Source organism: Echinops telfairi, unplaced genomic scaffold (assembly GCF_000313985.2).
Source record: "Echinops telfairi isolate 266 unplaced genomic scaffold, ASM31398v2 ScPeMD7_4;HRSCAF=17, whole genome shotgun sequence".
In the NCBI taxonomy this organism is placed as follows: domain Eukaryota; kingdom Metazoa; phylum Chordata; class Mammalia; order Afrosoricida; family Tenrecidae; genus Echinops; species Echinops telfairi.
Window position 1 is genome coordinate 24,623,421 of NW_022103900.1, and position 25,998 is coordinate 24,649,418.

Consider the following 25,998-nt stretch of genomic DNA (forward strand, 5'->3'; position numbering starts at 1 on the left):
TGGGTGTTGGGGGTGTAGATCCAGACAATGCCATATGGTGCTGGTAGCCATGCTACAAGGCACGATTTGCCTCTCCCCAAAAGTGAAGGGGGAGTCTTTCAGTCAACTCCTGTTGAATAGCTAGGCTCTCCCAGAATTGCATGTTTCAGTTCCCACACCTGGTCCAAATCCAACTGGTCAAAACATGAACAGACCCCTTGCAAATGTTTAAGGCAGCGGTTCTCAACCTGGGGGTCACAACCCTCTCACAGGGGTCACCTGATTCATAACAGTAGCAAATTACAGTTCTGAAGTAACAATGAAAATAATTTTATGGTTTGGGGGGGGGTCACCATAACATGAACTATATTAAAGGGTCGTGGCATTAGGAAGGTTGAGAACCACTGGTCTACAGCAAAGCACTCTGGGTTCAGTGGTCCCACCCACTATTTAAACTAAAACATTTGCTCCTTGAAATCTCTTTTCAAAATATATATGCATCTATACTGGGGAAATCACATGCAATGAAGAGATTACGTCAAATCATGTTTATAAGCCACCACTTTAAAACTCAGCTTAAAACCCTGAATCCAGTTCATAATATCACTAAAAGACAAACTTTAACAAAGTAAATAATATTTGTATGAAGAAAACTATCTTTATTAAAGGACATAAAAGAAAATTTAAATGTTCATAGCCATTATTAGAAAACTAATTTTTCTTTTTTTTTTAAACTCATTTTTCTTAAAACAAATTTGTCACAATCCAAATAGCACCCCCACCCCCGGAAATGTGTGTGCTACTCCTAAAATCGATTTGAAACATTAAATATGCAAGAATAACCAAACATATAAAAACATAACGTGAAAGGCCTTGTCATCCAAAAGCGAAACATACTATAAACCTTTCCCATCGAGCTGATGCTGACTCATAGCAATTCTATAGAATTTCTTCTTAGGATTTCCAAGACTGTATTGTAAATAATCTTTATAGGAAGACAGCCTCATCTTTCTCCTGCGGAGCAGCTGGTAGGTTTGAACCGCTAGTCTGTGGTTGGCATAGCAATGCTTAACCCAAAGTGAGCCTAAGGCTACAACACATACTATAAATTTCAATAAGCCACTCACTGCCCTGAAATCGATTCTGACTCAGAGACCATATGGGACAGTGTAGAACTGCCCTTATGTGCTTTGGAGACTAACTCTTTAGGGAAGTAGAAAGCCTCCTCCTTTCGCCTGTGGTGCAGCTGGTGGTTTATAACTGCTGACCTTGTAGTTAGCAGCCCAATGAGCAACTACTATTCCATCAGAACTCCTAAAACATACTACAGAGCTATTATAATTAAACAGGGATCTGTCATGAAAGAGTTCAAATCTAGGATTCTAGAAGAAATACAAACCAGCAGGGAATTTGTTGTGAATTAGATGATTGAGTTCCTTTTTGATGGCAATTGAGTTTTAAGTAACAACCAATCTGAAGGGGCAAGATCAAGGCTAAGGTTTCTCAAGGAAATTCTCCTAGCATAGCCCTTGCTGCCCTCAAATAATGCCCACGGGATTGCTTGTTGACACAAAGTTCCTCAGCACAACTTTCATGGCCTGTATCTGAATGATGCAGTTCTCAATTTTCTTCAAACTTCTTCACACCAAACTTCCATCCTTGCAAAGCTACATTATCCCTTGGGAATCCCTGAAGGCTCTCTCCATAATCTGAGCTGATCTCTTTGCCCTGAATTGAACTAACCCAGCAGTCTTCTTTTGGAAAGCAGTTTGATTGGACTTCCTGGCGCCTCCTCCTGCTTTTCTTGAGACAATCCAATGAGACTGCTACCTGCAAGGTTAGTGGTTTAAACTACCCTGCTTCCCCGAAAATAAGACCTAGTTTTGCCTCTCGCTGAAAAGACACCCCCCCCCCAGCACCGAAAATAAGGCCCCCCAAAGCTACTATATCTCTGGACCATAGAGGCAGGTGCCACCGCGCAGCTGTTAGCAGCAGCACTGCCAGTGCAGACAGTAAGTGCGGGGTCTATTTTAATAAAACAATGTGTACCATATTCTTCATGGAAAAATAAGACATCCCCTGAAAATAAGACCTAGTGCATCTTTGGGAGCAAAAATTAAAATAAGACACTGTCTTATTTTGGGGGAAATTAAAATAAGACACTGTCTTATTTTCGGGGAAACAGGGTAGTTGCTCCGAGAGGCGGCTATCAGCAACTTGGAAAAAAATTTTTTAGTCTTGGTAACCTTATATAGGGTTATGAGCTGGAATTGACTCTGACACTGGGACTGATTCTTGCTGATGAGATTTCTATCAGTAAATTATTGAAAGACCTTGTCTATAGCCATTCGCTATCACTGATGTGTATAGATGTTTTGTTTGGAACAAACCTGTGCATGTCTGAGCTGGAACCCTAGTAGCAATACTTGTCAACTTACCCTCATACATTTAGCTTCACTGAAATGGAGTTATTATCCCTGGTGCAGAGTAGCTAAAGCACCCAATGGCTAACCGAAATGGTGTCTTGAACCCACCACAGGAAAAAGTGACACTGTTCCCATAAAGACCGTGGTGACTTTATCAAGCAGTTATACTTTGTCCTATAGTTACTATGAGTCAGTGGGTTTGGTTACTGACATGCATTCAACAAATGAAGCTTGCCACCTAAAGTACCCAAGTCAAATGGTTTCTTTAAAGTTGTACAACCACGATCATGTACATATTTTTCTTTTTGTCTATATGATGGACAGAATAAGTAATCCCAAGGAGACAGCAAAGGGACGGACATTGGAAGAGGGGAGTGTATGGGAGAGGAAGAGGCAAGGAGAGAGGAGCGGTGCACCAATAACAGGGACAGGGAAATAGAAAGGGATCTAAAACTGATGGAGTGTGTACCATTCCTCATCATGTTTTATCAATTGAAATGTATCTGAGGTAAATATTACTGGTAACACGATGGTGGGGCAGGAGGAAGGAAAAAAGAACAAGCAAAAATTGAGATATAAATATAGGTACCAAACAAATCAAACTCACTGCCACCACATTAGTGCTAGTAGCAACCCTATAGGACAGGGTAGAAAGGCCCGAGTTCCAGAGGCTGTAACACGAACTGAGGTAGAAAGTCCCATCTTACTTTGAATTGCTGACTGCAGCCCAGTTTGTAAATATTTCCTGACATTGTACACTTTTGTGCAACTTACATTTTTTGCAAAATAGATCCTAAACAGTCTTGTTTGGGTTTGTTGACTTCATTGTTGCAAACTAAGTATACAATCTTTATCTTTTCATCCCCACAAATAGAAAATCTTCCGTGCCATGTATGACTACATGGCCGCTGATGCAGATGAGGTATCCTTCAAAGATGGCGATGCTATTGTCAATGTTCAAGCTATTGATGAAGGCTGGATGTACGGCACCGTGCAGAGGACCGGTAGAACTGGAATGCTTCCAGCCAACTATGTTGAAGCTATTTAGGTGCTCCAAAGCACTGACCACTCTTCTCTATCACCCAAGTTCTAAAACTACTGCCTACTTGATTGTGCCAACCTTAATGTGGTTTTCCATGTTAACCCTACTAAATTTCCCAGTAAAACAGATGCTTCCATCACCAACGTTTGCAAGTAAGCTAGATTTCCTTTCCTATGTGGACTTACACATAAAAACTTTCTGGATTTGCAACATCAAACCTAAAGTGTTTTTTTTAACTGGTACTATAAGATTTCCTGGATTTTAAAACTTTGGAAAGATACTGCAATTTTCTTGTTCGATCAACACTTAGTCTCTTTCCACTATGAAAATTTTTCTAAAACAGGGATGCTTAGCATACTAAACATTTAAGATGGCAGTCACCTTTTCCTTGCTTACCGATTGCTGATGCTTGTATTTCAAATCTAGAAAAGCTGGTATTTAATGTAAACTGAAATTGGTAACTAATAAAATCTATTGTGCAACAAGCCCCACCGATGAATGAGCATTTTTAGTGGTCAAGATCTATAAAAAATATGTTACAATAAAGTTCAAATCATGTCTACCACCAGTTGTAAAGATGGACCCTTAGTGACCAGATACTTACAATGTCCATGAATTGCAATTTAGCTCAGTTCTGAATAACCAATACTCATGGCACCCTCTTATATGCAATGAAAAATACTGTACTATTCTTTTAATACTTCTATGGTTTCAGGAATTCATGTTCTCCAAAGGTGGTGATCCCATCCCCCTAGGGTAGTGGTTCTCAACCTCTTTTTTTTTTTTTTTGGGGGGGGGGGAGGGTCACCTGCTTCATAACAGTAGCAAAATGACAGTTATGAAGTAGTAACAATAATTTTATGGCTGGGGGGTCACCACACCTAAACTGTATTAAAGGATTGTGGCATTAGGAAGGTTGAGAACCACTGCCCTAGGGGGGGCAGTGAATAAAAGGGAGGAAGACAAACTGCAAAAGCAGATACCTATACTTTACTCTGGATTATAAACTACAGTATAATTCTTTTTTCTTTCCCAGGGAGGCAAATTTTGGGGAACCAATGCCTTAACTATAAAGGAGAGACCTAGAAAAGTGGGTCATAAAAAGTATGAATGCTTCTCATGTTTATGGAGAGATTGAAGTTCAATTATGCTGGTAATTGTATTGCTCACCAACACACACAAATATACCACAAACAAAAAGTTACAGAATTGTTGACATTTTATAGCTTTATTTCAGATAAAAGTGCATTTCTCCAAAAATGTTAAGGTATCCAGTTTTGACTCGCAATTGATTTAACAATCAGCTCTCAATAATTCATTTAAGGTTTTATTGTGGATCAGACAGATTCTCCATTCCTCAACCCAATCATAACCAAATAAGAAAATATACTAAATTAGTATAGGCCTACAACTTCAAGAGCTGTGTAAAACATTACGCAATCCAATAAAATAAACTGCACTCCTCTTTCCCATCTACCAGTGCAGTTAAGGGTTGAATAGTCATTGTACAAGTTTCAACACATCATTTGAAAGACTTATCAAATATAAATATTTTGTCACTGTAAAACTAATCTCTCGAGTTTATCAAGTGACGAGGACAAAAAAATAGGGTTAATAAACGACTGATTTGGCTCCTATCAGTCTTTTTCTAAGTGCATATTTGTCAAGTCTATCCACAGGAGGTAGTGTTAAGATAGGTTGAGTTAACTTACCAACACAGAGCTTTAAACACTTGATACTCCCATTTATTTCACAGGCGTAATTTAATGTTCAGAAGACATTCTTGGTGTCTCTGTAGCACAAGATGCCTTTCCTCCTGACCATTAAGGTCCCTTAATAGTCATAGCAAATATATAACTGTTATTTGAGAGTTAAATAAGGGGGTGGGGGGGAAGGAGAGTATATACTTTAAGAATACAAATATCCTAATATAGGTCTACTTGAATGTTAACAGACAGGAATAGAATCTGGGGAAACATTTTATAAACCTAAACAGTGGTAATACAATTAAGGAATGTTATCAAAAACCCCACTGTACCAGCCAGAAGTAAATAACAAATCGATGGACTGTTTGCCACAGGTGAATAAAGCTATTCTGTATTAACAGGGTCTGGCGGACTTTTCCTGTAAAAGGCCAGATAATACTTTAGAATTGGCAGGTCATGCAGTCTCACAACTACTGAGCATGAATGAAAACATAAAATGATGAGCATGCTTTTTCGATAAAACTGAAATTTCAAGGATACAGATTTTAATTTCATATTTCTATGTGCCACAAAATAGTCCTTTTTCAACCATTTAAAAATTGTGAAAGCCACTTTAGGCTCCTGGGCCATGTGAAACAAGTGGCAGGCTGCCATTCCTGCTCTATAAAACTTACGGGGCAAGACCATATCCTTTAGTTTCTGTACTCAAAAGTGATTCGACTCAATTCTATATTCCTTTACAAATTCCTTGATGTATAAAAATATTCTGTACTTATTATAGTACTATGTATCAAAATAGTAATTACCTTATATTTTCAGTTCCATGACACTATAATTTGGTCAGTTAACTACAAGTTACCTATTGTTGGAAACTATTAATATATTGCTTTTAGGGTCAGGGCATCTATTTTTGAGTAGTTACACTTGTAATAATTACTGATGGTATTTATGAGCATCAATTATGGTTGTTATGTATAGCACAGCTCTCAAAGACCACTGGTTGCCAGTTACTGAAAAATAAGGTAATTTCCCACAACTTTCTGAGGTCACCTTGTATAAACTGTATTATTCGCCTAAATGCTTTATTAATATTTTGGCTCAATGTCTTTCCCCTTCAATGCATCACTTCTCAATCCACCACAATCACTATCAACATATAAATACACTGTCTAATAAGCTTCTATAGACCCTTCTTGATTCTAACATCAACCATGGAAAATACAGACGTCAGATTTACAGCTGCAGGTAGAAGATTATTTTTTATTTTAATGGTTAATGTTTGGTTTTAAAATATCTTTTGAGAGCAAAAAGCTTGGTACTATGGGTATATTAAGGGAAAAAATGGCCGGGAAAGACCACATTGAAAATTTTAATATTCTACTCCAAGAACCGAAAAAACTCTGTTAAACCAGCATCAATTATCTTTAGGCCAGCAAACCCAAATAACTGAAGTTTAAAAAAAATTATATAAGGAAGCTTCAAATAGTTCATGGAAAAATGCTAATGGCCTTTTAATCACATTTTTCATTAATTTTTGAAGCCCCCTTGTACAAACCTGTTACATAATGTATTAATTCACCAGAAATACATGTCCAATTTTAACATACAGGTAAAAGCAGTATGTGCTGATTTGCCCGTTAAATAGCCTCTTTTCTTAACTCCGTTTTGGATGTGGGCACTTCTTAAAAAAACAAGGTGTAAATAAATATGTAAGAAATATAAACGACAATAACCTCAAGAGAATGCCAAGAAAAAGTTAACCACATTAAACCACATTAGAGTAAATAGATCTGATACCTGTGAGATATTAAAGTATTCCCAAAGGGGCCAGATTTGATAATAGTTTTAAGAATTCTGAACTTTAATCCAAACACTTTAAAATCAGTCTGCATTCCCAATTCATATACTAGTTAGAAATATACTACCTTTAATCATAAGAATTTGAATCTAATTTACAGCTTGAAGTCTTGTGGGTACACAGCTAGACTTCAAATATCAGTAACCACGCCACCTAGAGACTTATTAGAAATGCAGGTCCTATCTCAACCAGAATTTACTGAATCAGAAGCTGCATTTTATCAAACATTTCCAAGTGTGAGAAACACTTGTCAAAACTTGTCTAATATTTACTCTAAAATCTTAGAGGGAAATGTATATGGGAGTAAAGACAGTCATGTCTTAGCCGAATTTCAACATGTTGTTTTATGGACTCCCAGACTGGCTAATACATTTATTTACCTCTCTAAAAACCTTTTCTGGAGAATATGCAGTGAACTTCTGCCCCTCCTCACTGATTGGCAATGTTAAAGTGGAAAGAAACAACTTTAAAAGAGATATATAACCCATTTAATTAATTTGTACTTTAGCTAAAGTTTGAACTAAGCTAGTTCTTAACCAGCATTTTCACTTATTCTCAGCCTTTTACCTTAAAAGAAAAAACACACTCCAAATATATTTCCCTTGTGTACAAGGGGGCTTTAAAATGTTTGTGGGAAAATTAGATTAAAATATAATTTGTCCTTGAACTGCTGAAATCCTTTTGTATTCTGGACACCCTACCATTTTCACCCATTAATTTCATTCTAGGCATAGTATTGATCCCAGTTTTATGGTTCTTAATTATGCAACAAAGCCCTTACTTCTAAGCTTATCTCTAGGCTGAACCAATTCATAGGCAAATTTAGGAACTGCCATGACCATGAAGCTCAGGTTTAAATCCAATTTGAGTGTGTTATCTTAGGGCATTATTACATAATCTGATTCCTTCTGTATTATCTGAACTCAATGATTTGTATACTTCAATAATGGCTCTCAGCGATGCTCAAATTGCAGAATACCTTTAGTAATGTAGCCAACAGAAACACTGAAAATTTGAATGCACTTTGAAATCCAAAACACATTTCATAGAAATGAAAAATTATACTGTACCATGCATGCTCCTAGATTTTTGGAAAAAAATCTAAGTCAGTTTTGAGTGTCCTCATGTACAAATTTGCCAGATTTGTTAGAAACATTAAAAAAATATATCTTAATGGAGTTACCACCACCACAACACTGAAGCTGATAATAACACGAAGACTTTCTTCTTTCTATTCAGGAAGCAACCAGGGGGAAATGTGCAGAAAACACATAAGGTACGAATTTAAGTATCTCAAATACAATCTTAAGACAATAGCAACAATGGAAATTTGGCAAGCTGGTCCTTTCTCCCAAATATTAAAAAATACACCCATGCCGAATCACGCTTTTAAATTGTTATCTGTGCATATATCAAACTCAGTGATTAGAGTCATTTGTTCCCATTTCTGCTAATTGGCTCAGCTCCCCCCAAACTTCACCCCACAGGCAATGTTAGTTCACACAAATATTAAGACACACCAGTCCCAAATCCAGCCGAGTTTGCTGTGACCTTGTTATTTTGAACCTATCTCCTTGAGCACACCGATCTATAAACCCTTCTTACTGCTTGCTGTTCACTAGAACCCGCCTGTTTCTTTACACTGAAATGTAACTTGGGAAATCAGTTGTAAGTGCTGTAACTCATAATTATAATTTCTCATTAGTCATTTCTTCAAGCAATATTTGGTTCAGTTCTATTTATTAAAGCCATCTTCTCTCGTTTTATGAACAGCGTACTCAGAGCCAAAAATTTATGACTGAAAAAGACAAGAATTTTTGATAGTGGATGGGTAAAGGTCCCTTCTGAATATAAGAATACTATCTACACACAAGGATTATCTGTAACTATGGCGTCAGTGGTACTGTAATTCAACCAAATAATATAACTTGCTATAACTTCTAAAGAATGTGTGCTTTTCAAAAAGGGGACAGGTTCAAATCGACTATAAAACAGAACATTTACTCAATAGAGAACAAATGAGAAATATTCTGTTAAAAAGGCAAAACCTAGAGATGAGAAGTTGGGCAGTAATACTAGTTGGTAAAATTTACAAATGTTTTCATTACTATATACACCCTCTACTTTTCAAAGTGAAACAGAAAAAAGAACAGCTTCAAATTTCTTCCAAGAAATTGCTTTATAGGTGAAAAGTATAGACAAACATTAGACTTTTTATAGTCCTTTTATAGTCCAAGTAGCAATTGAAAATAATCATCTTGCCATTAGGAAATGTAAAGAGGCACTCGTTCTAGTGACTGATAACCCTCTTCAAACAATAGTAGTGATCAAAAAAAGTAGGGGTTTTTACAGTCAACTTATTTTTGTAATTTCACTCATTCTGGTTACTCCAGATAATAAATTGATGTTTTAACTAAGAAACAAACTATTTGCTTTAGTTGAAGATAGAATCCTTTAAACACTTGTAGCAGGCCCATGGAGCACCTATCCTGTCCATACCGTTAACATGGTATTGTATATACAAAGTGTTTCTATTAAACAAAATCAAGACATTCACAAAAAGCTGCAGAAAAACTCGTGCAATTAACAAAAGCTGAAATTTATAAATTAAAACACTGTGATCTATACATAATGTACAAACAGTCATTTAAAAATGAATCCTATGTGTCTAAGGGTAAATTTTCACAAGCAAATGATGCTGCACAAATATTTGCTAACGCAAACAAATGAAATCTTAGTAAATTCTGCATTAATATTTTAATCCCAAAAGTTAAGACTTTTGGCACGTTTCTTGAAGATCGTAGAAATCTTAACACTTGCAAAAACATCACAACTCTTATCTCTTTTGAGGTGTTTTACCAAGAAAAATTTTCTTAAAACTTCAGACAGAATATGAATAGGAAAATGAAGTATGAACACCTTTCAACAACTCAGCAATAATTCAAATAAAAAAATTTAAACTTTAGAGTATTTTATAATAAATGTTTCTCCAGGATATGTACGAGTTTTTGAAAATCTGAAATAGATGTATACTTCTGTTCCTGATTTTTGCTTTCATATCTCAGTAAAACATTTAAATTCTTTCAAAAACTATGCATAGCAGCTTAGAAAACATTTTACAGGGGAACACCGTGATCTTACATGAACAAACTCAGAGGTCATTACCCTCAGGGTTTGAAACGCAAGCAACCAACCTTGCAAACACGGTTTCTTCCTTCTGAAATTGTGCTATAGTTTATAACTTGTTTATTCAATCCACAAAATAGCGATGTTATTGTAACTTCCAGTTTCTCCTTAAAATACTAAGAATCTTCATGGACTGGTGACCTCCAACGTGACTGTAAATTTTTAATGATTGAGTTTGCCATGCCACCAAGTTTCTCGTGCATTTCAAATAGTTGGCTTCCCGAATATTTATGGAGATCTTCTGCATTTAGCTGAAGGGCAAGTGCACTGATCTGTGCCATGAGATTTTTAGATAGTGGGGATTCTAAAGGAACAGGATCAATCAAATCTAAAAGGGAAAAAAAAAAGTCAAATCTATACTACACATCTTTGAATATACAGCCATTAAAAACTATAGCTATGGATTGTAATTTTCATGAAAGATGATCTGACTTCCATTTACTAGCTCATTCAAAGCATATAGGAAAAAGCACTCCTACCTAAGTTACTGGGAGCCCTAGTGGCATAGGGAGCAGCTAAGCATGGAGCTGCTTGCCCCAAGGTCAGTGGTTTGAGCTTAACACTTGCTCCATAGGAGAAAGGTTGATACCTTTTGCTCTTGTGAAGATTTAGTCTCAGAAACCCCAAACCCTCTGAGGGTCGCTATGAGTCAGAATGGACTCAATGGTAGTGAGTTTTGAGTTTTCTATGTTTCAAATTTAGAAACCAAGTAGGCAAAAATAACTATGTTTGTGGTCAGGAAAAAGACAAAAAACTACCTAGCACAGCGGCTCTCAACTTGCAGGGTTGCAACCCCTTTGGGGGTAAAACGACCTGTTCACAGGGGTCACCTGATTCAAAACAGTAGCAAAACTAGTTATGAAGTATCATGAAAAATATTGTGACTGGGTGGGGGTGTCACCACAACATGAGGAACTGGATTAAAGGTGATGGCATTAGGAAGGTTGAGAACTGCTGATGTAGCATAACCTACTCTGTGCCATTAGATAACCAAACTACTTTTAGAAACTGAAATGGTATATCGTTTCCATTCATATTTGAGACTTAGATGAGCACGAGCTAGCAATTAGAGATAAACAGTAAGATAACTCAAAATTAAATTAGCTATTTTTTCAGATGTCTGACACATTAAAAGTGAGCTCCTAAAAAAATTAACGCATTTTGATAAAATAATACCTGAGGCAAGTTTTTCTTCATCAGCAGAGGGGGACTTATTTTCTATTCCATTTAATGTTTTATCTGAAATATCAAAAACTGGAATCTCTTCAAGCCCACGAGACTTTACCTTAATCATACAGTTCAGGTCAGTAGGAGAGAAAAAAAAAAAGACAAAGTTAAAATACATGACAAGCAGCACTAACGCTGGACAGTGTAAGATATGACAAAATAATAATTTATAAATCATCAAGGGTTTATGGGGGAGTGTGGAGCCGGAAGGGAGGGGGAAAAAAATGAGGAGTTGAAACCAAGGGCTCAAGCAGAAAGCACATGTTTTGAGAATGATGATGGCAACAAATGTACAATGTGTTTGACACAATGGATGGATGGATTGTACGAGCCCCCAATAAAATGATTTAAAAAAAAGAAAAATGGAATGAAAAGATAGTGGAATTTGTCCAAAGCCCCTTTTGTTTGCTCCACACTTTTTACGATAACTTTAAGCTAATTAATATACTCCAGAAAGTACATTTTATTAATCTATGAGCCAGTAGGAAATTTTTGGTATTTTCAAGTAGTTGTCTAGAAACACTGACATAGAAGTGAACACTCACTTTCTTAAACCTTCTCAAGGTCCATGGTGTACTGAGAAAACACCTCAAGAAATTAAACTAGTTAACAAAAAAGAGCCCTGGTGGCATACTGGTTACTTGTTGGGCTGCTAACAGCAAGGTCAGCAGTTTGAAACCACCAGGGCAGCCCTTCAGTGGGAGAAAGATAGGGCATTCTACTCCAGTAAAGATTAGTCTAGGAAACTTACAGGGCAGTCTTACTATAAATTACAACAGATCCCATAGTGGTGAGTTATTAAAAGTTCACAAACCAAATATAAAATTAAAGGCTTTCCGTATTTTTTCATTTACTCCTAACTTTTTGTCACTGGATACAGAGGGTATTTGTATGGGCTTCATGAGATAATTCTTATAAAATTACATACAAAATTTTCTGCACTTTTAGATACATAGGGAAGAATCTATGATTCCATTAGTACCTGGAAAAAAAGAAAGCCAGACTTGCTACAGATTAAAATAAAAATATAACTACAAATTTCTAAGTTTTTAATAAATGTGTGGCTTCAAACATTAAAGTACTAGGAATACTAATATGGAAACAAGTATTTACAGAAGTGAGAAGCAGAATTGAAAAAAAGACAACTAAAAAAAATTTGTGGTGCAATATATTTTAAAAGTACCAAATGAACAGATAAGAGCTTTTGATACCTGGAATCCAGGACACTTAATCCCCTCAGGACCAGTAGCAAGAGTAAGCTATACCGTGGGGGGTGGGGAAGTGGGGGCTGATCACAAGGTTGGATATATAACCACTACCACCCCAACCCACCCAGGGGGATAGATAATAGAAATGTGGGTGAAGGGAGACAACAGACCATGTAAGACATGAAATAATAATAATATATAGTTGATGAAGGATTCATGAGGTGGAAGGGTGTGGGGAAAAAAGGAGAGCTGATACCAAGGGCTCAAGTAGAAAAAGTTTTGGAAATGATGATGGCAACATATATACAAGTATGCTTGATAGAACTGAGTTATGAATAAGATCTGTAAGAGCCCTCAATAAAATGACTAATAATTTTAAAAGTACCAAGCGAAAAGACTTCTTTAGTTATGAAGTGACCTTTAAATGAAGTTACTTGTGAGTAAAAGGAGAAAAGAGGCCATAAAATTCTAGATTTTAAAATATAAGTGCTATAATCACATTGCTACAGATTTATGCAGAGTTGGTAATAAATAGCCACTGATAATTTTACCTGCTGCTCATGATATATTCTGAGAGCCTTTTTTACATTGGACACTTTAGGAGAACGGATAGGAAGAGTTTTTATTTCAGATGCTGTAAGAGTACTCAAATCACCAATTGTTTTTATATTCTTGGCTCTAATGAGTTGTCCCAGGCCTCTTGCCCTTGAAAGAATGAGGAAGATAAAAAGGAAAACTGTTATACTAAGTTAGTTTGTTTATATTCTCTTTGTAAAAGCTTATCAACTTGGAAGTTATTTATTTAAGCTCTAACATAACTGAATTTACACACTCTTGTGTAAGTCCAGCCTGATCTAAGCCTGCATTCCAAGATAGGTAAATGTGTGTTTAAAATGAAACTTGAATCTGATGTGCATGCCTAGATTATTTTATTGGTTTGCAATCCGTAGTACAATTGTACTGTCAATGCTCAGCAGGCAGTATTGCTTTATGATAGAATCTAGGGTCAAGATTATAGATCACTTAAAATAAACTTTTGGAATAGTCACACACACACACACACACACACACACACACACACACACGCACACACACACAGATTATAGATCACTACAGTCAGGCTGGGTACAAACAACAATGCTTGACTGGTTGGCTTAACCATCATACCATGTTAAGATCAAGTCTCACCATCCTTGCCTCTAAGGAGCCACTCTTTGACTATACTTCTTCCAAGGCATATCTGCTTGTTCTTTTTAAAGTGCAAACACACGGTGCTTTCAATATTCTTCACCTGCACCATTAATTCAAATGCAGCGATTCTTCTTTGGTCTTTCTTATTCAATGTTAAGTTTAACACATGAGGCAATGGAGAAATACCATGGCTTGGGTCAGGGGCACCTTGGTCCCCAAAGTGAATGTTCTTGCTTTTCAACATTTTCAAGGTCTTATGCAGATTTAACCAATGCAATGCTGCTTTGACTTCTTGATTGCTGTTGTTTCCATGAGCATTAATTGTGGCGGGTGATGCAAGAAGAAATCCTTCACAACTTCCATCTTTTCTCTTTCGATCATGTTACCAATTGGTCTAACTATTATAAATAATTCTCTTATTGCTTGACCTGGCCTACTTCAAGAATGCACTCTATATTTCTAAAATAGGCTCAAGGAGTATACAGCAGAACCCCGGACCTTAAGACTAATCTTTTTTCGAAGGAGCATCGAGATGTGATGCAGTCGAGTCCTGAATCAATTTTTCCCATAAGAAATGACTGAAAAAGGACTAATCCATTCTCAACCACCAAGTTTTTACCCTAACTTTATATTTATAGACAAAACATTACAAAGTAATTAAGTTCTGAGTTAAATAATTTAAGTAAGAAACACAACATTAAAAGTTTTTAACTAAATGGAGAGAAAATGTTTTGAGAAACGATGTACAAATGCGCTTTACACAATTGATGTGTGTATGGATTGGGATAACAGTTGTATGAGCCCCTAATAAAATGTTAAAAAAAATAAAATAAATAAATAAATAAAAGTTTTTAACAGCTACAGTATGGCCCATACCTTGAGATTAAAAAAGGTCTGGGGACACGGATGTGGAGAGGCGGTATGGAGAGAGTCATTGTTTGGAAAGGGAATTCCCTTCCATAAAATAAACTGGTAGCTGCTTTTCAGTTTTTCCCCTTCTTTGTCTTTTTTTCACTAGGACGTGGCTGGCTTTCTCTTTAAAAAAAATCTAATATAGTCTGCTGTTGGCATTTCCTTAACTTGTTTTCTAAAAGAGTTTACTAAATTATCACCAACAATATCCATAACACGATTAACCAGTTCCTTATCACGATTCTTTTCCAAAAACTCTTTCTTAGGACCCATTTTTTAAAAAAAAAATCTAAAAACTGTACAAAAAGCCACAGAAACTAAGAAAATTGTAACACTTGGAACATAGCCACAAAAGGTTTAAAGAACACCAACCAACTCTAAATGACCAAAACACGATCTGCTTTTGTTTACAAAAATCGTTGTCGGGTTGCATTCCAATGTTTTGTTCAAGCTCCGATGAAAAATATTCCTAACCTTTGTGTCTGATTATATTGAATGCTAATGCAGTCGAGTACCGGGTTCTACTGTATTAGTCCTAAATATGAGAGCCCGCACAATTAAATTATTTCTCTTAAATTAAGTGACATTTTGTTGTTTAAGTCAGAAACATAAACAAACACTTACCACATGTTTGATGTAATCTGAGGTAAAATGATATCAACTGGTGCCACACAGTTCATCAAAGCAGGGTAAATACTTTCTGTTGGGCATGGGATTGATTCTTTAGCCATTTCTACAATCTTAAAATAAATTTGTAAAACTGTTAAAAAAAGATCACCTGGCTGAACATAAAAATATAAAGTTACACAAAAACTAAAGCACTTCTTACTAAACACTTCTTTGAGCTCTTAAATTTAGGGCTACGTGATCCTGGGGATAGAATTCCTTTGGCTGAAGTGGTATTATGCTAGACAGAAGGAGAGAAAAAACACTCACTCAGAACCCTAGATGACTTTATATTCACACCTAGACCAACAATTTCTTTCACATTTCAGAAAACATTTGTAAATGAATGGAATAATCAACTGCCTAATCTATTACCTGGCTGGAATTACAATCACAATTTTTCACCAGGTTTTATCTACTTACCATGATGCAAACAAAATACATACAAATCAAAGATATTTTACTTAAAGCCAAATCACTCACATGTGATTTGTGCGCCTCTATACAGGCATCTCTATACATAACAGCCAATGGCTTACCTTAGATTGTGCAATAGGTGAAGTTTTAACACTTTTTACTATAGGAGAACTATTTGAAGAATGGGACCTAACAACAGAGCAGCGCCTATCAATGTCATCTGCCAATCCTGCTTGGTATATGGGATCTGCAAAGGAGACACGGCGAACCTGAAAACACAAGTTGTTTTCAAATTTTAAATTAACAATAAAGGCTAAAATCATAAATTCTCCTTAGGGGGATAAAATATAGTAGTTTAGAACCTTAATTTATTTTTTACTAACAACAAACTGCACCAAGTACAGTTGCTCTTCCTACAGACAGTTTCAATCAATACTGCTCAATACCACCAACGCACTCCTACACTGTTCCTGTAAAATATAGCATAAGGGTTAGGAATAATAGAAATCACACATGGTGGTAGAAGTCTTTTCTAAAAACTTATGCTTACTGTTTTTAGTGTATATACAGGAGTATATACACATTTGAGAGTTAATTAGCATCACTAGCATGATTCTAATTCACACATGCAGATTTATTCCAAATAAAATTTATTTAATAATCAGTGGATGCCTGTAGATAAATTATCTCAATAATATACTGGTTAAAAAAAAATCATTTTATGGAGCTCTTACGGTGCTTACAACATTCCATACATCAATTTTATCACGCATACTTATACATATGTTGCCATTATCATTTCCAAAACATTTTCTTCTTGAGCCCTTGGTTTAAGCTCTTTCCCCATTCTCCCCCACCCAATACACTGGGTCCTAAAAGTCTCTCTTGGCTGCTTTCGACTTTTCAGATGTGACAAAAGGCATCAGGAAAAGATAGGCTAGCTGAAAGTTTTTGTTTTAAATAAGACCAACGCTGTTATCTCAAAGAAGCTTGAATTTACCAATGCAACCCAGATAACAAGTGGCTTCTGGGATGATCTGCTGATCCAGTTAAATTCAAGGCACAGAGGTTAATTCAGAAGGTTTGGCAATTAATTTCAGGGACTTCAAAAGGGGTCACCTTGACAGACTTTAAAAAACAACCACCACCCCAGGAAGGTGTTTTAAGAAACATGAAAACTGTACTATGAGGGAAAAGTCCAAGAAAGTTATATCAAGAAAAATTTTTCCAGTTTGACAATGCACCTGTTCATTTCCCAGGGGCTGTCCTGTGAGAATTTTATTAGAAAACCTTATCCTACCCACCCAATTGATCTTAACCATTCACTCTTTAATTGCCAAACAAAAAATATTGAAAAGGAACACAACTTGAGGCACTAAGAATGTCCAAACTACTGTTGTGATGTGGGAAAAGGAGAGAAACACCGCACCGCCTTCAGCAGATGCTAAGAAAAAACTGCTTCACTCTTATTTTCATTAAGTTTCAGTGGTTTTGTGGCAATGTTGTAGTATATTCCATCCCCTCATATATTAAAGAAATCATTCCCAAGTCATTCTACCTTAATAAACTTTTCAAAAACTTCTACGGCTTATTAGTTACTTTTTCCTTTTCTAAAACTATGATTCTCTGTACCAAAAGCAAAACAAACTCAAGACACGGGTGTGTGTGTGTGTGGGGGGGTGGGGGGGTGGGGTATTTGCGCACCAAACTCAGGACTCATCCCAATGGTATAGGACAGAGTACAAGTGCCTCATCTTTCCCACTCGGAGATTTCAAACTGCTGACCTTGAGGTTAGCAGCCCATCAGGGCTCCTATGGTTGTCACAAAAATAAAACAAAACTTAAAGACATTAGCTGTCTTCAAATGGCAGGTTCGTTTTCAAAATTAAGTGAAGGAATGACAAAATCCTTTCTGAAGATCTCAGTTCTATTTCAAGTTATGAGCACAAATTTAGCTACTTAAGCATATGGAACTTTTCCTTCTAAATTCTTTTATTCATTTTTAACTAAATGTGTGCAAGGTATAGTCTCAGGAGCTACAGTATGCACACAGGTCAAGCCTGTTCCCCAATTTAAAAGGAGCGATGGTTCAGTGTAGATTTATATATAATTAAAACTGAAAATTTTTATCTAGAAATAGATGACAGTGCAAGGCAGGAAGATTTTATGAGTTCTGAGTGTTAAATAAGTGAACACTGTGTAATAGCATACTGCCACAGTATGCAGAGCTAACTAACCTACTTAAGACACTGGTAACCACAATCACCTCCGTTTTCTAAGTGGGTTTCCTCATAGTATGGCATAAGGAGCAGAAAAGATCATGAAAGAGCTTTTTGTTAAGTTTTGCCAAAGGTAAGCAATATGCAGATATTGTGCAGGATGGCTCTCCTTTTTAAAAACTTGTTTTATCTGCCCTTTTCCTTAGCTGTCATGAGAAAATCAAAACCTCTTTCACCAGTTGCTGCTATATGGCAAAAAAAGAAAAGTGCATCAAAAAGTTCATGTAACTTTTAAAAATAGGGGGTGGGGGGATTAAAAGATCATGGAATTTTCCTCGTGTTAAGTTCCCTTATGTTCCAAATAATTATACACTTATTTTGTGGCACTGTTCTAGTACATCCCATACCCTCACATATTCGTTATTCCCAGTCATTCTACCTTAATAAACTTTTCCTTTTTTGGCATCAGCCCTCCTACCTTATTAACAGGTGATGGGATCTCGTCTTCTAGGGGCCTTTTTTGCCCTCTCTTTAAAATGCTGGTGGATGGAGAAGCTAAAGGAGACCAGACACAGCGTGCCTGCATGCCAGTAGGACTGCCATTTGTTGGCATCAAGCAAGGGTCGAGTTCCCTTAATTTCTGAGGAGATACATTATCTTCTGTCATCAGCTCAGAGATGGCTGTTTCAGGCGTTAGCAACTGTGGTGGTTCTACTTTCTCTGAAATATTCTGAGCTTCCATTAAAATTTCATTTTTTACTATCATCTGATTGTCATCTAACTTTGTTTCTTCAGATTTATTAAGTTCCGTATTTCTTTCGGTGCTATTCGAGTCCATCCTTCCTTCTTCAGTGTCCATTTCAAGTATGTCGGGAACACAGCTGTCAGTTTCTGTATTTAATACCTCTTCTACAACTTCTTCTGTTTCAGACATTTTAGTAGTCAGAGCTCCAGACGCTAATTCCTTGACATTAGTTTCAACATTCAAGTCATCAATTATAGTTTCTTCACAATTTTCAGTTTTAACAGTCACTTCTTCAAAGGAGCTTGGATCGGATTCATCATGTCCTCCATCAGATTCTCCGACTGCTGCAAATTCAGAAAGGTCAGCTTGTACACTCTCTTGTATCAATGTAACAGTACCCAAATGGCCAATGTCTGAATTGACTTCATCAGCTGCTATGTCTTTAGTGTTCAGATTTTCGGCTTCAGATTCATCACTTCTTTCATTCTTTTCTTCGGTTGCTTCTTCTGCAGATGTATCGGTTTTGGCCTGCTCCTTGTCAGAGACGCTAGCTTCAGATTTGTTGGGTTCTAGATCCATCTCCCTAACTTCTGCTTCCTCTGGATTTGATTCTTTTACTTCAGATGTATTAACTTCAACATTTTCAACTATATTTTCTGGAGTTGGTTCCTTTTTTAGGCTCTCTTCTGTTTTTTCATCTTTAATATCCAAAGAACTTTCCGTGGAAGCATCTTTAGAATCTTCTAAATACAAACCAACTGATTCAAAATTTTTATTATGTGGCTCTTGACTTTCAAAAGATAATGCTTCACTGGAATCCACGTCGCATGTTCCTTTAAAATTAACTGTTTCATAAGAAAGAGTTTCCTGAATAATATTTTCTTTTGAATTCGTTTCCGATACAATTAATAAATCGGTAGTAGTCGTAATCTCTCTCTTGAGACCCAAATGAGAATCCACACTATGCTGCTCACCTCTAAGTTTTACTTCTGAATACAGGTTCTCTTCAGAAATTTCTGATTCAATTACAGGTGTTTGTAAGTCTGTCTGGTTTGTTTCAATAGTCTTTACATCAGAATCTCCTGCGCTCTTTAACCCAATAGATGTTTTTTCCTGTGGTTGTGATTTTTCACCACAGCAATCACAACTCTTTGATCGCCTCACCCTTCTGCTTCTCTTGTGCTGGCATTCAAGAGTTTGGAAAGTTTTCTCAGCAAGCAGTGAACTGTCTAATGGCCCTGTTTTTGAGGATTCTCCTACACTGTTATTTTCTAAAGAATCTCGCCTATGCAATCTTTTATTGGCATTTCTTGTCCTTATACTTGACTCTGGGATAGGTGGACTTGTACAGGAAGTCTCTGCACATTTGTTGGTTTTACTTTTCCCCTCATTTGCATTTGGCACACTATCTACCAATGAATCTGGAGATATTGTAGAATCCTGAATTAAAGTACTATTCTCATCTTTTTTATCACAAGTCTTAGATGTGTCTATTTCAGAACTTATTTTATTGTGTGTCTGATTATCAACTTTTATGCATTCCTGTTTTGCCACTTTTCCTTCTTGATCTTCAAGGCCAACACTGTCGTTGCTTGGGTTTTTCCACTTCCCAGCCCTCTTCTTTTTAGAACCTTCTTCTTTTGCCTCAGCACTTTCAGACTCCGAGTTTTCAATACTGGAAAGTAAGCCTTGAGATGCTCTTCTTGTTTGGGACCGTGTTCGTCCTCTCCTCAATTTCTCAGTAGACTTGTCAACATCCTGGGCACCATGTCCCTCTGACTTAATATTCTCAGGGTTTGGTTTTTTCCCATTTTGGTCCATTTCAGTGGTAGTGCTAGTTTCCCCCAAGCTCTTCTCATGCAAATCATCTTTTTCAATTAAATTTTCTTGAACTGACTGTTCTGATATCAACTGAGGCTTTGGAAATGCGTCCTCTTTTGCATGTAGTGGACTCTTCTGAAGAACCTTTTCTTCTTCCTTATGTTTTTCCTTTTTTTGCTGGCTATTTTCCTTGTCTTGGCTATCAGGGGTAAATTCTACTATTTCTGACCGTCGTCTTAAAGATCGCCTAAGGGTTTTCTGAGGAGCTATTGGAACCTGACTATCCTCCTTTACTGTCGGCTCCCCTGATCTTGTTGCTGGAGGTGTGTTTTCTTTCGACTCCAAATTAATTCCTAAATTTTTCTCATCTGCACTGCTTTCCAATACTACATCATTTTCCACTGTTGGTTTAGGCTTAGCATCTTCATATTCCATTGTGGATTCTGAAAGACCAGCCTGATGATCAGATGCACAGTCTGTTTGACTGAGCAAACCAGGTGAGTTACTTTCTAAGGCTACCATGCTATCAATAGATTCCTGCGTGCTTCTCTCCACTTCAGATCTCAGTACAGGTTTAGATCTTCTATTTCCTGTTTGTTCAGCTTTGCTCGCTCTTCGACCTGACCTCTTCATTCCATTCACTGTTTTTTCCGAATCAGATTTTGAAACAGACACTTCTCTTTTCTTTGTTTTAGGTGGAGGATCTGCTTTAGCTGGGCTTTCCTGTTTTCTTTTCATTGAAATGGTCGATGACATATTGCTTAAGGGAGATGGGCTAAAAGGCCTATTTTCTGAACCATCAAACTTTTCCAAGGTAATAAAGGTTTGCCTTCGGCTTGTTGGCTGCGGAGGAGTTCCAGAAATTGTAGCATTAGAAACTGAGCTGCTGTTGCTGCTGTCACCAAATGTATTCTCTGCATGAGAGGCACGCTCAGTTGAAGTTTTCTTCAATGGAAGAGATTTTTTCCTGGAATCATTATTATTGCTTAATATTTCGTGGTTAGTTTCTTTAACAGAACCACCTTCTTTATTTGAAAGGGAAGCCCTTTCAAGATGCTCATCCACATCAGTTTTTTCTGTGACATTTTGAGGAAGGATACCACCTTCCATTTGCTCCTCCTCCTACAAAGAAATGTATATAGACTAATCAGTTAACAAAATCCAACGTTGTGGGTGAAATTTAATGGAAAACTTTAATTCAACAAGCAACTAATGACATTTAGTATAGTGTAAATACTCCAAAGGTGGTGACCTCCACTCCCTGCCACTGAGTTGATTCCAACTCATAGCAATCTCTAGAGGACAGAGTAGAACTGCCTCCTAAAGGTTTCTGACATCCTCATTTTTCTCCTGCAGAGAAGTGGGTGGGTTTGAACTGTTGACCTTATGGATAACAGAACAACACCCAATCTGCTGCAATTCTCACAAATTCTTACTTGGAAACATGCCATTAAAAGCTAAACAAATTTAATGTAGTTAGGTATGTTTATAAACCACACACATAATTCTCTTAAACTTTGCTAGTGAATATTGAGATTACAGTATTAAATCCAAAGTTTTTAAAATGAACCAATAAAAAGAATTTTTCTACAACGCAAGAGATCACATAATAGAAAGATGATTATATAAAATACCTTCATCTTCACCGTAAAATCATCCTTTGGTTTTTCTGTTATAGTAGGAATTTCCCTGAAGTAATAATAACATAAATTAGAATATTAACTATCTAAAAATTTAGAAAACCAGTTATGAAAAGTTTAATGGCTTCCATACTTACATGGACTCTTCCTGACTATACTGAGAAAACAGGGTATCTTGCGAAACATCTAAAGTATTATACATGGCAGGAATATCAACCCTGAAAAAGATTTTACATATAAGTAACTTACAAAATCAGATAACTATTTCTCTATAAGACATTTAACGTTAAAGGATACCATCAATTTGCCTTTTAAAACAAAGTAAAATCAGCTTAGACTGTCCACATTTTGGAGGGAAATATTTTCTCTACATTTCCCTTATACCAGAAGTAAAGTAATTTAAGATGTTGGTAAGATATTAGGCCGTTTCACATATTGTGATATGCAGTTGTGCATGGTACAGCTTTAGTATATAAAATACTTCAGTTGTAAATGCAAATTTACTTCGCAATGTGAAATCTAGGAATACAGAAATCTAAGTATCAATTAAAAATTAAAAGCCCACAAACCTCTTTGTTTTTAGCACCTCTTTTTGATGCTCTGTTAGTATTCTTTCCTTTGCTTCTTTTCCTTGTGGAGGTATGAAGACAAAGTCAATAGACTTTTCTTCTTCCAACAGAATTTCATTTTTCAATTTTGTAGATGAAGATTCCATTTTCAACTGTAGATTAAGAAAAAGTAGAACTAATTTTCCAACACATCACTTTACCTTTTAGCAACTTACATAGTTTTCAACATTAACTTTGGTGTTTAATAAGTCTATGCAAATAGCACACAAACCCCTCAGTTTTGTTTCTGCCTTCAATAAAATAATCAAGCCTGAGGGAGACAAAAAAACCAGATTCTTTACAAAGCAAACCAGTCTGGTTCACCTAAAAAGCATTGAGTGGGTTTCAAAAACTTCATGGAAAATTTTATATTTTCTTCCAATTATACTCCTTCAAAAGGGTTAGAATTTTTGAAGCCCTCTCATGCTTTTTGTTGGTTGTTCAATGCTATCACATATTTAACTACTCTGGCAGGAAAGTGTATCCATTCTTAGGATAATGCAAGACTACTTAAGTTACATACCCTACACGAGTTTATCAGTAACTTTAGTACTGTTACCCTCTTAAGTTTTCCATATAACTAGCATTATTTTCATTCCATTTTAAGTGGCTAAAAGTATGTCAGAAGTATTCTTCAAAATAACATTCTTCTCGAACAGTTTATTTCCCCAATGCATGCTTTCATGGTTCAAAAACATGTCAATTGAAGGCTGCCTGCTACCAATTTATACTGAAATGATTTTCATGATGCTGGAATCTAGACAAACAGAAAGGCCTGAAGATCTGTTTCCACAAGACCGGTTGATGAAACCCCCGTGGAACCCTTAGACTGGAAGACACTCATAACACAAGTCACTGCAACGACAGACTCATGCAGTCTGATTCTAGTATGTGTGGAGTCGCCAAGAACCAAAGCCAATTTAATGGCAGTAAACATTGTTGTCTGCTAATAGGTCAGCTAACAAAACACTTCGTTTTTGATCAAAGTTAAAACATGTCTTATGTAGGTATGAATTCACTTCCTATCCTTACATTCTCAAATGTTTCTCCTCTTATGCTATCTTCAGTTATTCACACAGTAACTCTCATGACTACTACTATTACACAGACTTATTCAACTTTCTACAGAAGAATCATCTCAAGAATTTTAAATTCCCATATTTTCCTGTCTTTATAGCCCAACCTATTATTCTTGTGATAATGCCATCTATTATTTATAGTTTTACATCTTTTGCTTTCAATTAAAAGTGGGATGTCCTCAAACTACCATTTTTTTCAAAAAGTTCTAATAAACACACTTTAAAAAAACATACTTTGACCGGTGGTTTCACATTTTCTTTAGCATCCTTTTTCTGTGCCAAAAGGGATTCTCTTTTTCCATTTGATTTTATTTCCATGCCACTTATCTTCACACTTATCTGTGAATTTTCTGACTTTTATTATAAACAAAAAATAAGAAACATAATTTCAATAAGCACACCTGTTTTTGTTTGCTTTGTCCTATCCCCACATTGAAAATAACTTCAATATAATACACAATCAAAAACATGTCAAATATCTGATTACTTAAGCCTTTACTATCATGTCAAACAAAATAATATCATTTAATGGAAAAAGGAAACACACACAAAACTTACTGCATCTGAATATGGTTCACTGGATTCCTCCATAGTTTCAACATTTTCCAAACCAGGCAACAGAAGCAAAAATTTCTGTTTAGCTTGCCTTAGTACTGATCTTTTAAAAAAGTACATATATACACACACATTTTAGTCAAATAGTACTGGCAGTTACCAATAATAAATTAACTTAAATAATTTAACACTAGCTAACTACATTTGGATTAAACAATGTTTCTTACTAAGTACACACAAGTCTGGAAAACAGGAGGTAATATAAAGTTTTATCAAACGTTTCAAATAAAAGTAGAGTACTACATACAGTTGCAAAATCTATCAATTTCCTACCCTTCTTGTTACAGCTTTAAAGGATAATGAGTAATTATAAATGACCATTTCCCCCTAAAATCATGGTTACCCTAAGCCGAAAACCAAGTAATGATTAGTCATTATCACACATGCCAAACATTTGAACTATAAAATTCTGTGATAATTTCCCACAGATTAGTTAAAAGTAGAAATAATTTACAGTATCACAATAGAACGGTTTATAACAGTTTTGTTATTTAGCATACTTTAACTCTTCAGGATAAATCAACATCGGCCCTTTAGCAAATGTGGAATTCCAGAAATGAGCACTCTGTTTTTGAATCTGTTTGCTCTTGTGCAGAAATACTATGCACAATAATGGGGCGAGCTGTTCAAGAAATTCACTGTCATAAGTTCCAGTGTAGTTGGACTGTAGAAAAGCAATAATTTCTCCAAGTAACTTTTCGAACTAGGAAAAAAGAAATGTCTGTTAGGATAATGTATCGATAATTACTCTTAAAACAAGAGAAAAATTAAAAGCACAACACATACTAGGCACCAATATACCTAACACATTATTGTATAAATTTTTAAAATTCAACTGGTTTTTAAGAAAGCCACTATCCACCCCTTACACACACCTGTATGCTGTTTAAAAGATAATCAAACTATTAATATTAGCACTGATTTATAACTATTTTTCATTAACAGAAAAGATTGCTTTAACATTTTGTTTGTGTTTAACAAATCAGTAGACTGTCTCACTCACTGACTCACTGCCTCACCCTCACTCACTCATGACTGACTCACTCACTGCCTCACTCTCTCTCTCTCACTCACTGTCTCACTCACTCACTGACTCACTCTCACTGTCTCACTCACTGTCTCTCTCACTTCCTCACCCTCACTCACTGACTTACTCTCACTCACTCACTGTCTCACTGACTGACTCACTCTCACTCACTCACTTGACTCACTCTCACTCTCTTACTCACTGACTCACTCATACTCTCACTCACTGACTGACTGACTCACTCACTCACTGACTCTCTCACTGTCTCTCACTCTCACTCACTCACTGACTCACTCTCACTGTCTCTCTCACTCAATGACTCACTCTCTCAGTCTCACTCACTCACTGACTCACTCTCACTGTCTCTCTCACTTACTGACTCACTCTCTCTCTCACTCACTCTCACTGTCTCTCTCACTCACTGAC

The 25,998-nt window shown here is 36.3% G+C and overlaps 2 protein-coding genes across 2 annotated transcripts in view; one reads left to right on the top strand and one right to left on the bottom strand.

Annotated features, from left to right (window-relative positions):
- Positions 1 to 3,933, top strand: part of NEB (nebulin) — a 247,820-nt gene extending 243,887 nt beyond the window's left edge. The window contains exon 147 of the mRNA XM_004703932.2: positions 3,280 to 3,933. Coding sequence (XP_004703989.1) covers positions 3,280 to 3,453 — 174 coding nt within the window. The 3' untranslated portion in view covers positions 3,454 to 3,933. The remainder of the gene's footprint in view (positions 1 to 3,279) is intronic.
- A 723-nt stretch (positions 3,934 to 4,656) lies between these two features.
- Positions 4,657 to 25,998, bottom strand: part of RIF1 (replication timing regulatory factor 1) — a 62,422-nt gene continuing 41,080 nt past the window's right edge. The window contains exons 24-36 of the mRNA XM_045298423.1: positions 25,046 to 25,248; positions 24,489 to 24,588; positions 24,165 to 24,284; positions 22,813 to 22,964; positions 22,381 to 22,461; positions 22,238 to 22,292; positions 18,516 to 21,725; positions 15,941 to 16,087; positions 15,565 to 15,642; positions 15,360 to 15,475; positions 13,184 to 13,337; positions 11,374 to 11,482; positions 4,657 to 10,525 (exon numbers count right to left, since the gene is read on the bottom strand). Of these exons, the coding sequence (XP_045154358.1) occupies positions 10,314 to 10,525; positions 11,374 to 11,482; positions 13,184 to 13,337; positions 15,360 to 15,475; positions 15,565 to 15,642; positions 15,941 to 16,087; positions 18,516 to 21,725; positions 22,238 to 22,292; positions 22,381 to 22,461; positions 22,813 to 22,964; positions 24,165 to 24,284; positions 24,489 to 24,588; positions 25,046 to 25,248 (4,737 nt within the window). The 3' untranslated portion in view covers positions 4,657 to 10,313. The remainder of the gene's footprint in view (positions 10,526 to 11,373; positions 11,483 to 13,183; positions 13,338 to 15,359; positions 15,476 to 15,564; positions 15,643 to 15,940; positions 16,088 to 18,515; positions 21,726 to 22,237; positions 22,293 to 22,380; positions 22,462 to 22,812; positions 22,965 to 24,164; positions 24,285 to 24,488; positions 24,589 to 25,045; positions 25,249 to 25,998) is intronic.